At 45.1% G+C, this 12,671-nt stretch overlaps 1 protein-coding gene across 1 annotated transcript in view; it reads right to left on the reverse strand.

Annotated features, from left to right (window-relative positions):
* acbd3 (acyl-Coenzyme A binding domain containing 3) overlaps positions 1-10,340 on the reverse strand; it is a 51,376-nt gene extending 41,036 nt beyond the window's left edge. The window contains exon 1 of the mRNA XM_085997987.1: positions 9,959-10,340. Within this exon, the coding sequence (XP_085854113.1) occupies positions 9,959-10,292 (334 nt within the window). The 5' untranslated portion in view covers positions 10,293-10,340. The remainder of the gene's footprint in view (positions 1-9,958) is intronic.
* Positions 10,341-12,671: the final 2,331 nt, after the last annotated feature.

Consider the following 12,671-nt stretch of genomic DNA (forward strand, 5'->3'; position numbering starts at 1 on the left):
GACCTACTGCTCACCTCTTGGCTGCAGCACAGTAGACTATATGATTACAGACTTGGACCCATCCTCTTTCAGAGCATTCACAGTCAAACCACAAACAACACTGTCAGATCACAGTCAAATTACTATGTTTCTCAAAAAGACAGAAACAAACAACATAGAAACACAACCCAGTAAACTGTACAACACCAAAAAATCGTACAGATGGGCCAAAAACAACACGGAAAAATACCAGAAAACAATTAGCAATGCATCAACTCAAGCTCTCTTAGACACCTTTCTGGATAACATATACACTCACAATAAAGGCGGCGTAAACCGGGCAGTTAGTAAACTAAACAATATTTTTGATAATTTGGCAACAAATGCAAACTTGAAAGCTCGCAAGAACAAACCCAAAACAAAAAACTATGAAAAATGGTTTGACCATGATTGCCATAACATGAGGAAAAAACTTAGAAAACTATCAAACCAAAAACACAGACATCCAGAAAACGAGGAATTACGCCTTACTTATTGTCAGACGCTAACACAATACAGAAACACACTCAGGACCAAAAAAGAGCAATTTATTAAGAATACACTCAGCTCCATGGAGGAATCCATTGAGTCGAATTGTTTCTGGGACAACTTGAAAACACTACACAAAAAACAACACGACGATTTGTCCATTCAAAATGGGGACACATGGGTAAACCACTTTGAAAAATTATACCAGAAAAACACACTAGGACCAGAGCAACACCAAATACGCAAAAAACTTGAAAAGCTTGAAATGGCCATAAAAGATAACCAAAACCCGCTAGACGCCATAATAACAGAAAAGAACTTCTTGAAAAACTCAAGGACCTGCGACCAGGAAAAGCTTGCGGGACAGGCGGCATACTAAACGAGATGATTAAACACGCAGACGACAAACTGAAACTGGCTATCCTAAAACTCTTCAACTTGGTTCTGAGTGTCGGTTATTTCCCTGACATCTGGAACAAAGGACTCATAACACCCATATACAAAAGTGGGGACAAAATCGACCCAAACAACTATCAAGGCATCTGTGTAAACAGTAACCTGGGGAAGGTATTCTGTAGCATCATAAACAAAAGACTTATAAACTTCCTTGAAGAGCACAATGTCTTGAGTAAAAGCCAAATTGGATTCCTGCCAAACTATAGAACATCCGATCATATCTTCACCCTACAGACCCTAATTGACAAACACGTTCACCATAACAAAAGCAAAATCTACACATGCTTTGTAGATTTCCAGAAGGCTTTCGACTCCATCTGGCATGACGGTTTATTCCTGAAACTTATCGAAAGCGGGGTAGGAGGTAAAACATATGATGTAATTAAATCAATGTATACAAACAATAAATGTGCAGTTAAAATTGGAGACAAACAAACAAAATACTTCCCACAGGGGCGGGGGGTGACGCAGGGCTCGCCAATCTCACCGACACTCTTTAATATTTACATTAATGGATTGGCAAAACTACTTGAACAATCTACAGCACCCGGCCTCACCCTATATGAATCCAAGGTTAAATTCCTCCTCTATGCCGACGACCTGGTTCTGCTGTCACCAACTAAGGAGGGTCTACAGCAGAACCTGGACCTGCTGGAGTCGTACTGCCAGACTTGGGCCCTGACAATAAATCCCCAAAAAACCAAAGTCCTTGTGTTCCAGCAAAGATCCAAACAACATGGACCCACAATAAATTTCACAGTAGGAACAACCAAAATTGAACAAACCACTCACTACACATACTTGGGCTTAAAAATCAGTTCTACGGGAAACTTCAAACTGGCTGTGAATGAACTGAAAGAGAAAGCAAGAAGGGCTTTCTATGCCATCAAAAAATCAATCCAAATAGAAATCCCAATTAGCATTTGGCTCAAAATTTTCAAATCAGTAATTGAACCAATTGCACTCTATGGCAGTGAGGTCTGGGGACCACTAACACAACAAGATTTTGCAAAATGGGACAAACACCCAATTGAGATCCTACATGCGGAATTCTGTAAAAGTATCCTCCGGACTCAAAGGAAAACAGTAAACAACGCATGCAGGGCGGAACTAGGCCAATACCCATTAATAATCACTATCCAAAAAAGAGCCACCAAATTTTGGAATCACCTACAAATGAGCAACCCCCAATGCTATCACTACGACGCCCTGAAATGCCAAGAGCTGACCATAAAGAAGAATACCCTCAGTCAACTAGTCCTGGGACTCAATAAAGTAACTAATAACAATACTAACAATAACCAGCCCCAGGACAGTGACAGGGTAACACAAAGAATTCGACCCAACACAATCGTCGCTAAGCAAAAGGAAAAATATCTGTCATATTGGGCAGAAACAACAAAAACCCAAAGCAAACTCAATTGCTACTTGGCCCTAAACAGACAATACAACATAGCTGATTACCTGACCATGGTAAAGGATAACAAACTGAGAAGAACCTTGACAAGGTACAGACTTAGCGAACATAGCCTAGCGATCGAAAAAGGCAGACACAGGCAGCCAAGAGAAGACAGGATATGCTCTCACTGCAGTCAGGGAGTAGTTGAGACAGAGATGCACTTCCTCACAGCCTGTGGAAAATATCAGGGCATCAGAGAGAATTTCTATCAAAAATTCTCACAAATATGCCCTGAATTCAGAAATCTGACTGACAACCAAAAACTCCCATTCCTACTGGGGGAGGAGAGAAGCTGTGTAACACTGGCGGCACACTATGTTACAGCTTGCCATGAACAGAGGGACAACCAGTAAACTAAGACAAGAGTATATATAAACAAGGCGAAAATATATTTATAAACTCAGGGATATACCTGTTTATACACTGTATGAATGGAACCGCGTTTATGTGTTCAACCATAAATGTATTTTGATGCTTTGGCAACATAAGATGTACCTTATCATGCCAATAAAGCGATTTGTATTGTATTGTATTGGGAGGGGGGGGAGGGAGAGGGGGGGGAGGGAGAGAGGGGGAGGGAGAGAGGGGGAGGGAGAGAGACGCCCAGCAAATATTACACACACCCCCGGAGTCGGTGTTTGAACTACCAATGGACTGCATCAGCTAACTAAAGGAAAAATAGTACCATCATTGCAGAAAATGTTTCTTTTCAATCAGTAAAGCAGCTACAAAATTAATGTGCCAGCAAGTCAATAAATACAGAAGCACACAGAAATCCAATACCCACGGGCACCTAAATCCGCCCTTCACAACCCTGAACCTGTGCCCCCTCTCCTGTCTGCCCTGTTACTTTCTCTATCTCATACCTTATGTACCTCTATACAGCCCCTTCAGTGATGTCTGTGGGGCTGAAGAGTCCTACTTTAGCACTCTGACCCAGCTGTAAATGTCTTGCTGAAGTCAAGTTTAAAGAATAATGGTGGGAATTCACTTGTTGGCTTATTTTCTCCAAAATTTCTCATTGGGAAAGAACCGTAAGGAGGTTTTGAAACGTTTATGGATGCCAGTTCTTTAGAAAATGGCAAATCATAAAATGTTACAGCAGAGAAGGCGGCCACTCAGCCTATCGTGCCTGTGCTCACTCTTGGAAAGACCTATTCAATTAATCCCACTCCCCCGATCTTAACTCACAGCTCTGTGCTCACTCTTAGACCTATTCAATTAATCCACTCCCCTGATCTTAACTCTCAGCTCTGTGCTCACTCTTGGAAAGACCTATTCAATTAATCCCACTCCCCTGCTCTTTCCTCAGAGTCCTGCAATTTTTCCCCTCTTCAAGTATTTATCCAATTCCCTTTTGAAAGTTACTACTGAATCTGCTTCCACCGCCCTTTCAGGCAGTGTGCTCCAAATCACAACAACTCGCTGCGTTTAAAAAAAAAACTTCATCTCCCCTCTGGCTCTTTTGCTAAATATCTTAAATCTGTGTCTTCTAGTTGCCAACCCTCCTGCCAGTGGAAAGTTTCATCCAATCTACTTTATTAAAACCCCTCAATTTTGAGCACCTCTTAAAATCTCCCCTTAATCAACTCTGCTCAAAGGGAGAACAATCCCAGCTTCTCTACTTCCTCCTCTCTCTAAAGGCCGGGTAAGTAAACACAACAGAAAATCATTACAGACAACAGCTCCAAACTCTTGGAAACAAACAGAGGGTGAACATGATGAAAAGGCCTGAGTGGGTAAATAATGAACGAATATTACATTTGGTCAGTGAATCAGTAACAAGCAAGCATCAATTTAGGATAACTACTAAAACTTTTACCACAAGGGACTATTGGAGTCAAGTCGAACAGGATATGCGAGAAGAAATGAGATAAACACTTGTAGGAAATAAAAAGGATTAAGGGTACGAGGAAAGAACTTGGAAACAGGATCAGAACAGATAACTCGGATTTGTAGCTAGCACTGGAACACGCACCATGGGTCAAATAGCCTCGTCTAGCGCTGAAGGTTCTATGGTTTTGTAAAATACAATCCAGAAAATAATTTCCGAAGAGATAAATTGAGAATTGAAGCCGTGGGCTGTGTCTTTACATTACAACAGTGACGCCACTTCAAAGAGTACTTCATTGACTGTAAAGCGCTTTGGGACATCCTGAGGTCATGAGACGCAATATAAAAGCAAATTCTCTCTCTTTCATTACAGAACATTACAGCACAGAAACCGGCTATTCGGCCCATTTGCCAATCTCCCTTTCACTCCCCAAGCCCTTTAATGTTCCTAAGTCCCAGCATTCATCTCTGGTCTGTGCTGGTTCAGCTGATCTCAAGAACAAAGGCTTGCATTTCTATAGCGCCTTTCACAACCTCAGGACATCCCAAAGCACTTCACAGCCAATGAAGTGCTTTTTGAAGTGGAGTCACTGTTGTAATGTAGGAAACGCGGCAGCAGAGTTGCACACAGCGAGATCCCACAAACAGTAATGGGATATGGGTAAAAAAAGGGTATCAGGACTGCCAAGAGGAAACAGACACTGCGGATAAAGGATCATTTCCACAACAACTCGGACCCCCGGCGCATGTGGCAAGGCATCCAGTCCATCACTGACTACAAGGGCAAAAACACCAGCCCCCCAGTTAGCGATGCCTCCCTTCCGGAGGAGCTTAACAAATTCTACGCTCGCTTCGACAGGGACAACAGGGAGCCGGCTACCAAAGCCTTGCCACCCCCGGAAGACCAGGTGCTCACTCTGTCGACCTCCGACGTAAGGGGTGTTCTACGCGGAGTGAACACACGAAAGGCTGCTGGACCGGATAGCATCCCTGGACGGGTACTCAAGGAATGTGATCAGCTGGCTGATGTCTTCACCGCCATCTTCAATCTGTCATTGGCCCAGGCAGTAGTCCCTACATGCTTCAAGACCGCTACCATTATTCCTGTGCCAAAACAAACGGCTGTGACGTGCCTGAACGACTATCGACCTGTCGCACTCACACCCATCATAATGAAGGGTTGCGAGAGACTGGTCCTGGCTCACATAAAGCCAGTGTTCCCGCCTCTCTTGACCAACACCAGTTTGCCTATCGTGCAAACAGATCAACGGAGGATGCAATCACAACTGCTCTACACTCGGCACTGAATCACTTAGATGGTAAGGAGACCTACATCAGAATGCTGTTCATAGACTACAGCTCAGCATTCAACACTATCGTCCCCAACAAGCTGGCCACCAAACTCTTGGCCTGAACACTTCCCTCTGCAACTGGACCCTGGACTTCCTAACAAACAGACCCCAGTCTGTCAAATTAGGTAACCACACCTCCCCCCCCCGACCCTGAACACGGGGGCCCCACAAGGTTGTGTGCTGAGCCCCCTCCTCTACTCCCTCTTCACCCACGACTGTGTGGCTGTTCATGGTTCCAACACCATCATCAAGTTTGCGGATGACACCACGGTAGTAGGCCAGATCACCAACAACGATGAGTCAGCCTACAGGAAGGAGGTCCAGCATCTCGTGAAGTGGTGCGCCGATAACAACCTGGCCCTTAACATCAAGAAAACCAAAGAAATCATTGTGGACTTCAGGAAGTCTAAAGGCAGAAGTCACACCCCCATCCACATCAAGGGGGCTGTGGTGGAAAGGGTGGACAGCTTTAAGTTCCTCGGAGTCCACATCACGGAAGACCTCTCCTGGTCCCTCAATACCTCCTCTCTGGTGAAGAAGGCCCAGCAGCGCCTTTATTTCCTAAGGAGGCTGAAGGGATGTAACCTGTCGCCCCTGATCCTCTCTAACTTTTACCGCTGCATAATAGAGAGCATCCTGACAAACTGTATCACAGTGTGGTATGGCAGCTGTAGCTACTATGACCAGAAAGCCCTGCAGCGGGTAGTCAAAACTGCCCAACGCATCACCGGCACCCGGCTACCGACCATAGAGCACATATACCAGAAACGCTGTTTAGAGGTCACAGTCGATCATCAAAGACCCTACCCACCCCAGTCACAGTCTGTTCGCCCTCCTGCCATCTGGGAGACGCTACAGATGCATTCGCACCCGTACGACCAGATTTAGGAACAGCTTCTTTCCCAGGGCTGTCATCCTACTGAACTCCACAAATAAACTCTAAAGCCTGCACATCTGCCAATGCACTTTATTATGGTTATGTTTATGTTAATGTATTACAAGCCAAATGTATGTTGAATGTTTAAATGTCTTAATCTAAATGTACACTCTCGGGAGCTGCAAGCCTACATTTCGTTGTACTGCACTTGTGCACTAACAATGACAATAAAAGTTGATTTGATTTGATTTGAAATCATCTGTTTTAGTGACCCACACGGGTGTACTTTCCAGCACAGGGCATTGTGCGGGCATGATGAAAGGTCATCGACCTGAAACGTTAACTCTGTTTCTCTCCACAGGCGCTGCCTGACCTGCTGAGGATTTCCAGCATTTTCTGTTTTTATTTCAGATTTCCAGCATCCGCAGTATTTTGCTTTTGTATCTGTTTTAGTGATGTTGGTTGAGGGATAAATATTGGCCAGAAAATGTTACTATCAGCTTCAGTGCCTCGAATGTGGGCGAGTGTTGAAAACAAAAACAAAGTTATTCATGCCTGAACAATGCCCTGTGCTGGAAAATACAACTTTGTGGATGCCAGGCAGTGCATTCCCCAGTCGAAGAGCACACTGACAGAAGCGAAGGACGGCCATTTGGATGAAGTACTGGGGCGGGGGACTTACTATCACAAGGCAACATTCACATTATAAATCGCCAGTTCTGACAATTTGACTTCTAGCCTCGATCCATTGGGTCTTGGTAACCTCTCCATCAAGGATGTTTATCATAGCTTCTGCCTCACACCATCATCTGCCAGACCCTCAAATGCCTTTTCAGAATGCAAAAAGTTGCTCAGCTTAGCAGCAACAGGCAAGCGGAACTAAACTGATCAACCGCAACAGACTCACTCGAAACAGGAGAGCCCAGAGAACAACTGGTACAATGCGTGCCTCATCCAGAGACAAAATGCAAGCTTGTACTGTAACGCAAAATGTTTGTAAACGTAAACCAGCCCCCATCACCATTGCAGAACATCAATTACTGTAATTACAAAGAAACCTTTCAGGAAGCAGGAAGCTGCTGTGTTTAAATGCAACAGTAGATTAGAACAGACACCAGTACTGATCATTCTATTTCACCACACCACCCTCCTTCCACTGCTGAAGGTACTGACTCACGTTTGGTGCGCAACCTTTTCTGTACAAAGTTTCTGGTGAAAGTGGGCAGGCTTTGGGAATTGGAAGGGAGGAGGTAGAGGAAAGAGGGATGGTCTCCTCACCCAATACCCACGCACTTCCTGTGTGGATACTAAATAGCGACCAGGAAGGGAACCATGTGATTTTATTAGGACTACACACACAGAACCTCCCTCCAAAATCTCTCAATGCATAGGATTGTCCTTGGAGGAGAGATTGAGTAGACTAGGCCTATATTCCCTAGAAGAATGAGAGGTGATCTCACTGAAACATAACATTCTTACAGGCCTTGACAAGGTAGATGCTGAGAGATTGTTTTCCCCTGGCTGGGGAGTCTAGAACTAGGGGTCACAGTCTCAGAATAAGGGGTCAGCCATTTAGGACTGAGATGAAGAGAAATTCTTCACTCAAAGGGTGTGAATCTTTGCAATTCTCGACCCCAGAGGGCTGTGGAAGCTCAGTCGCTGAGTATATTCAAGACAGAGATCGATAGATTATGAGACACTAAGGGAACCTAGGGATATGGGGAGAGTGCGGGAAGGTGGCATTGAGGTAGATCAACCATGATCTTACTGAATGGCAGAGCAGGCTCGAAGGGCCTACTCCTGCTCCAATTTCTTATGTTCTTAAGTGTACTCCGATGCAGATTTTTAATACAGATGTTCAATAAATATTTTAAATTATAAAGCATTTTAAATATATACTATAATATATTTTGCATATAAAATGATTAAAATTTTACAATTCCTGTTAACTTTTTCCATTATGTTCACATTTCTAATTTAAACTATCCATGTAACCTCATCAACCTGAAATGACACCCTCCCCTTAGTGGAGGTGCCTGTCTCACCACTGGTGCAACTACAGCATGTCAAATTTACATGACCAATATAAATGGGGACATCATTTTTTAAATGGGAAAATGAGAATAAGGACTTTGAAACAGGGACCGAACTATATTTGCAACCCTTGTCCAATTATGCTCCAGCCTTCTAACTCCACTTCTGAAGACTATATTTGGTTATGACTCCGTGTTACACCGCAGAAGATCAGTTAGTAATTATAATAAAGCACTTTAGATATACACAGCGCTTTTAAAACATTTAATGCTTTATAAGTGCATATTCTGTATGTAAACCATACTGTTGAAAGACTAGATAAGCTGGAATTGTTCCCCTTACAGCAGAAATGGTTATGGGGAAATTTAATAGAGATGCTCAAAATTATAAGGGGTTTGGATAGAGTAAATAAGGAGAAACTGTTTCCACTGACAGGAGGGTCAGTAACCAGGTGTCACAGATTTAAGATAATTGGCAAAAGAATCAGAGGCAAGTTGTGGAGAAGTCCCTGGAAAGGATGAACAGGCTGGGTCTCTTTTCTCTTGAAAAGAGAAGGCTGACCTAATAGAGGTCTTTAAAATTATGAAAGGTTTTGATAAAGAGTAGACACAGAGAGTGTTTCCACTTGTAGGGAAGAGCATAACAAAGCCATCAATATAAGATAGTCACCAAGAAATCAAATAGGCAAGTCAGCAAAAGCTTCTTTACCCAGAGTGAGAGAATGTGGAAATCAGTACCACAGGGAGTGTTTGAAGCAAATAATATATTCAAGAAGGAGTTAGATATATTTCTTAAGGCTAAAGGGATCAAGGGATATGGGGAGAAGGCAGGGACAGGGTACTGAATTTGGATGATCAGCCATGATCTTATTGAATGGTGGAGCAGGCTCGAGGGGCCGAATGGCCTACTCCTGCTCCTATCTTCTATGTTTCTATAAATGCATTTAAGGGGAAGCTAGATAAGCATATGAGGGAGAAGGGAATAGAAGGATATGCTGACAGTAGGTTAAAACAGGAGGAGGCTCGAATGGAGCATAAACACCGGCATGGACTAGTTGGGCCGAATGGCCTGTTCCTGTGCAGCATATCCTATGTAAGTTTTTTTTTAAAAACACAGCAAGTTATGATCTGGAATGTACTGCCTGAAAGGGCGGTGGAAGCAGATTCAATAATACCATTCAAAAGGGGATTGGAGAAATGCTTTTAAGGGGAAAAATTTGCATGGTTATGGGGAAAGAGCAGGGAGCAGTGGGGCTAATTGTAGAGCTCTTTCAGAGAGGCAGCACAGGCACAATGGGCCGAGTGGCCTCCTCCTGTGGTGTATGATACAAACAGAAGAATTAATTTTACATCTATAAACAGGACTGTGCACATAATAACTTTATTTTTAAATATAATTCCTATTATGTATGAGTGTGTGGGTGGGCGGGTGCTGCTGTACCTTTAAAGAATTTGAGAGCCAGACAGTAGAGTTCATTCAGGAGGAAGCCCCACTGTTTCTCCATCTCCTCGGCCTGGGTCTCCTGCTGCTCCTCTTCCCCAGTGGCGGCGGCCCGTCCATCCCCGGAGCCTGAGCCCGGCCCCGGGCCGCTCCCGGGCACGGCGGGACCGGGCTTGGGAAGAGCGTTGCCGAGCGAGGCCTGCTGCGGATTCTTCTCGTCGTCGTCGGTCAACGCTCCGTCCTCCGGGTCCGGGCTCAGCGTTAAACCGTCGATAGAGACTTCCAGTCGGCCGCTGCCGGAGCTGCCCTGGGCCGCCGCCATCATCTTCAGCATCGCCGCGGCGCTGCCGCTGGTCCCGCCCCCCTCCGGCCGAAGCCCCGCCCCCGCCACCTCACCAGGCCCCCGCGTCACTTCCAGTCCCGACCACCTCTCACACCGGAAGCACTGCCCCACCCACAGGGGTTGCTAGGAGACCGAGCAGTCAGGCCTTCAGTGACAGAAACACTGACAATCCCTGCCTGCACACTCTCCTCATGTAATTTCACATAATTAATTTCGTCATTTCATTTAATTAATTTTAGCTTTGGCTCATCTGCCCTAATTTCTGCTTATGTGGCTCGGTGTCATATTTTGTCTCATAATCGCTCCTGTGAAGTGCCTTGGGACATTTTACTACGTTAAAGGCGCTGTATAAATACAGGTTGTTGTTTTTGTGACTCACTTACAAAATAAACACAGCTTCCAGATTTTTTTTAAGAACTTGTATTTCTATAGCACCTTTCACAACCTCAGGACATCTCAAAGCTTTTTACAGCCAATGAAGTACTTTTGAAGTGTGGTCGCTGTTGTAATATGGGGAACATGGCAAGCTCCCACAAACAGCAATGTGATAATGACCAGATAATCTGTTTTAGTGATGTTGGTTCTGTAATGTATATACCTTTAAGGGGGGAACTATCTTTTACAGCTCATGTATACTGCAGTACCGGCAGTGACCACACCTGTATATAGCCCTGAGTAGAAATCTGGACAGACCAGTTCCATTGTGAGCCACGTTGAGTAAACACCTGTTGTACTGTTCTCCGCAGTCTGTGTCTTATTATACCCGGACACAACATTAGCAGAAAATAGTCTATTTATATATTCAGTCTTTGGGGAGGCTTCCTGATCCTTTCTGGATAGCGCCTTTCCCGAGTGTCTTGCTCTTGGTGCGGAGGCGATTCTGGCCCCCTGTCGTCGGTTCATCAGCTTCCGATGCTACTGTTTCTGGGGTAGATGCGACCTGTACGTCGAGTTCATCACCAGGTACGTATGGGCGAGGCATGGGGTTGACTTGTTCCTGTGACTCTAGGATCTGGTCAGCATGGCATCTCACGATGCTCTCCCCAACGTCCACTGTGTACACTAGTGGGCCCTGCCGTGTGCATATCGTTCCTGGCTGCCATTTTTCTGTTCAGTAGTCGCGGGCCAAGACTGGTTGCCCTACATTGAAGCTCCTTGTTGGCTTCTCATGGATGTGCTGGAATTGCTTACTCTCAACATCTCTTCGTACGTTTGGTCTGAGCAAATCCAGGCGAGATCTTAACCTTCGGTTAAAGAACATCATGGCTGGGGCCTGGTTGGTGACTGAATGTGTCGCATTCCGGTAGGCGAACAGGAAATTGTCCACCTTGTGCTGCAGCGGAATGTTGTCATTGTACATAGCCTTTATTGCCTTCTTAAAGGTTTGTACGAACCTCTCAGCCAATCCATTTGTGGCTGGATGATACGGGGCGGATGTGTAATGCCTTACCCCATTCTTTTTCAAGAACCTCCGGAACTCTTCGGACACAAACTGTGGTCCAGTTGGTAAACTACTACCATAAGTTCTTGCCAAATTTGTCTACAATACTACACCCACTGAACACCCTACTGCAAACTGGGGTGCCATGGAAGTGGAGTGACGAATGTAGACGAGCTTTCCAGAAGAGCAAAACACTAATCACATCGAAAGAGGTATTGGCCCATTACAACCCAGCATTACCAATTCGGTTGGCATGTGATGCGTCACCCTACGGCATTGGAGCGGTGCTGTCGCACAAATTCTCGGACGGCTCAGAGAGGCCAATAGCCTTTGCATCACGATCACTAACCTCAGCCGAGCGTAACTACGCCCAGATTGACAGGGAGGCCCTTAGCCTAGTGTGGGAAGTGAAAAAGTTCAATCACTATCTGCACGGGCAGAAATTCACCTTGCTGACAGATCACCAGCCTCTTGTCTCCATTTTTAATCCGAAGAAGGGCGTTCCGGTGATGACTGCGCAACGACTACAAAGATGGTCACTTTTTCTAGGGGCGCACCACTATGAGATTGAATATAAGGGCACGAAACAGCATGGAAATGCTGATGGGCTATCACGCCTGCCACTGCCTACTGCGGAGGAAGCACCAGCAGTGGATCCTGTCGAAATATTCCATTCGACTATAGTTGAATACCTACCGGTAACTAACGCTTGTATCGAAAAGGAAACCCGAAATGACCCGACACTGTCTCGGGTATATGATTTGACGGTGAAGGGATGGCCAGCACATGGCGACTCACTGTTGCCAGCATTCTCGACAAGGAGAGAACAGCTGTCAGTGTGCCGGGGGACCTTGATGTGTGGATCCTGAGTGGTAATTCCACCCAAGTTAAGGGATAGAGTGCTCAATGAGCTTCATGAGGGTCATTTG

This window comes from Somniosus microcephalus, chromosome 9, assembly GCF_052327205.1.
Source record: "Somniosus microcephalus isolate GS21.2 chromosome 9, FLI_Smic_1.0, whole genome shotgun sequence".
NCBI lineage: Eukaryota > Metazoa > Chordata > Chondrichthyes > Squaliformes > Somniosidae > Somniosus > Somniosus microcephalus.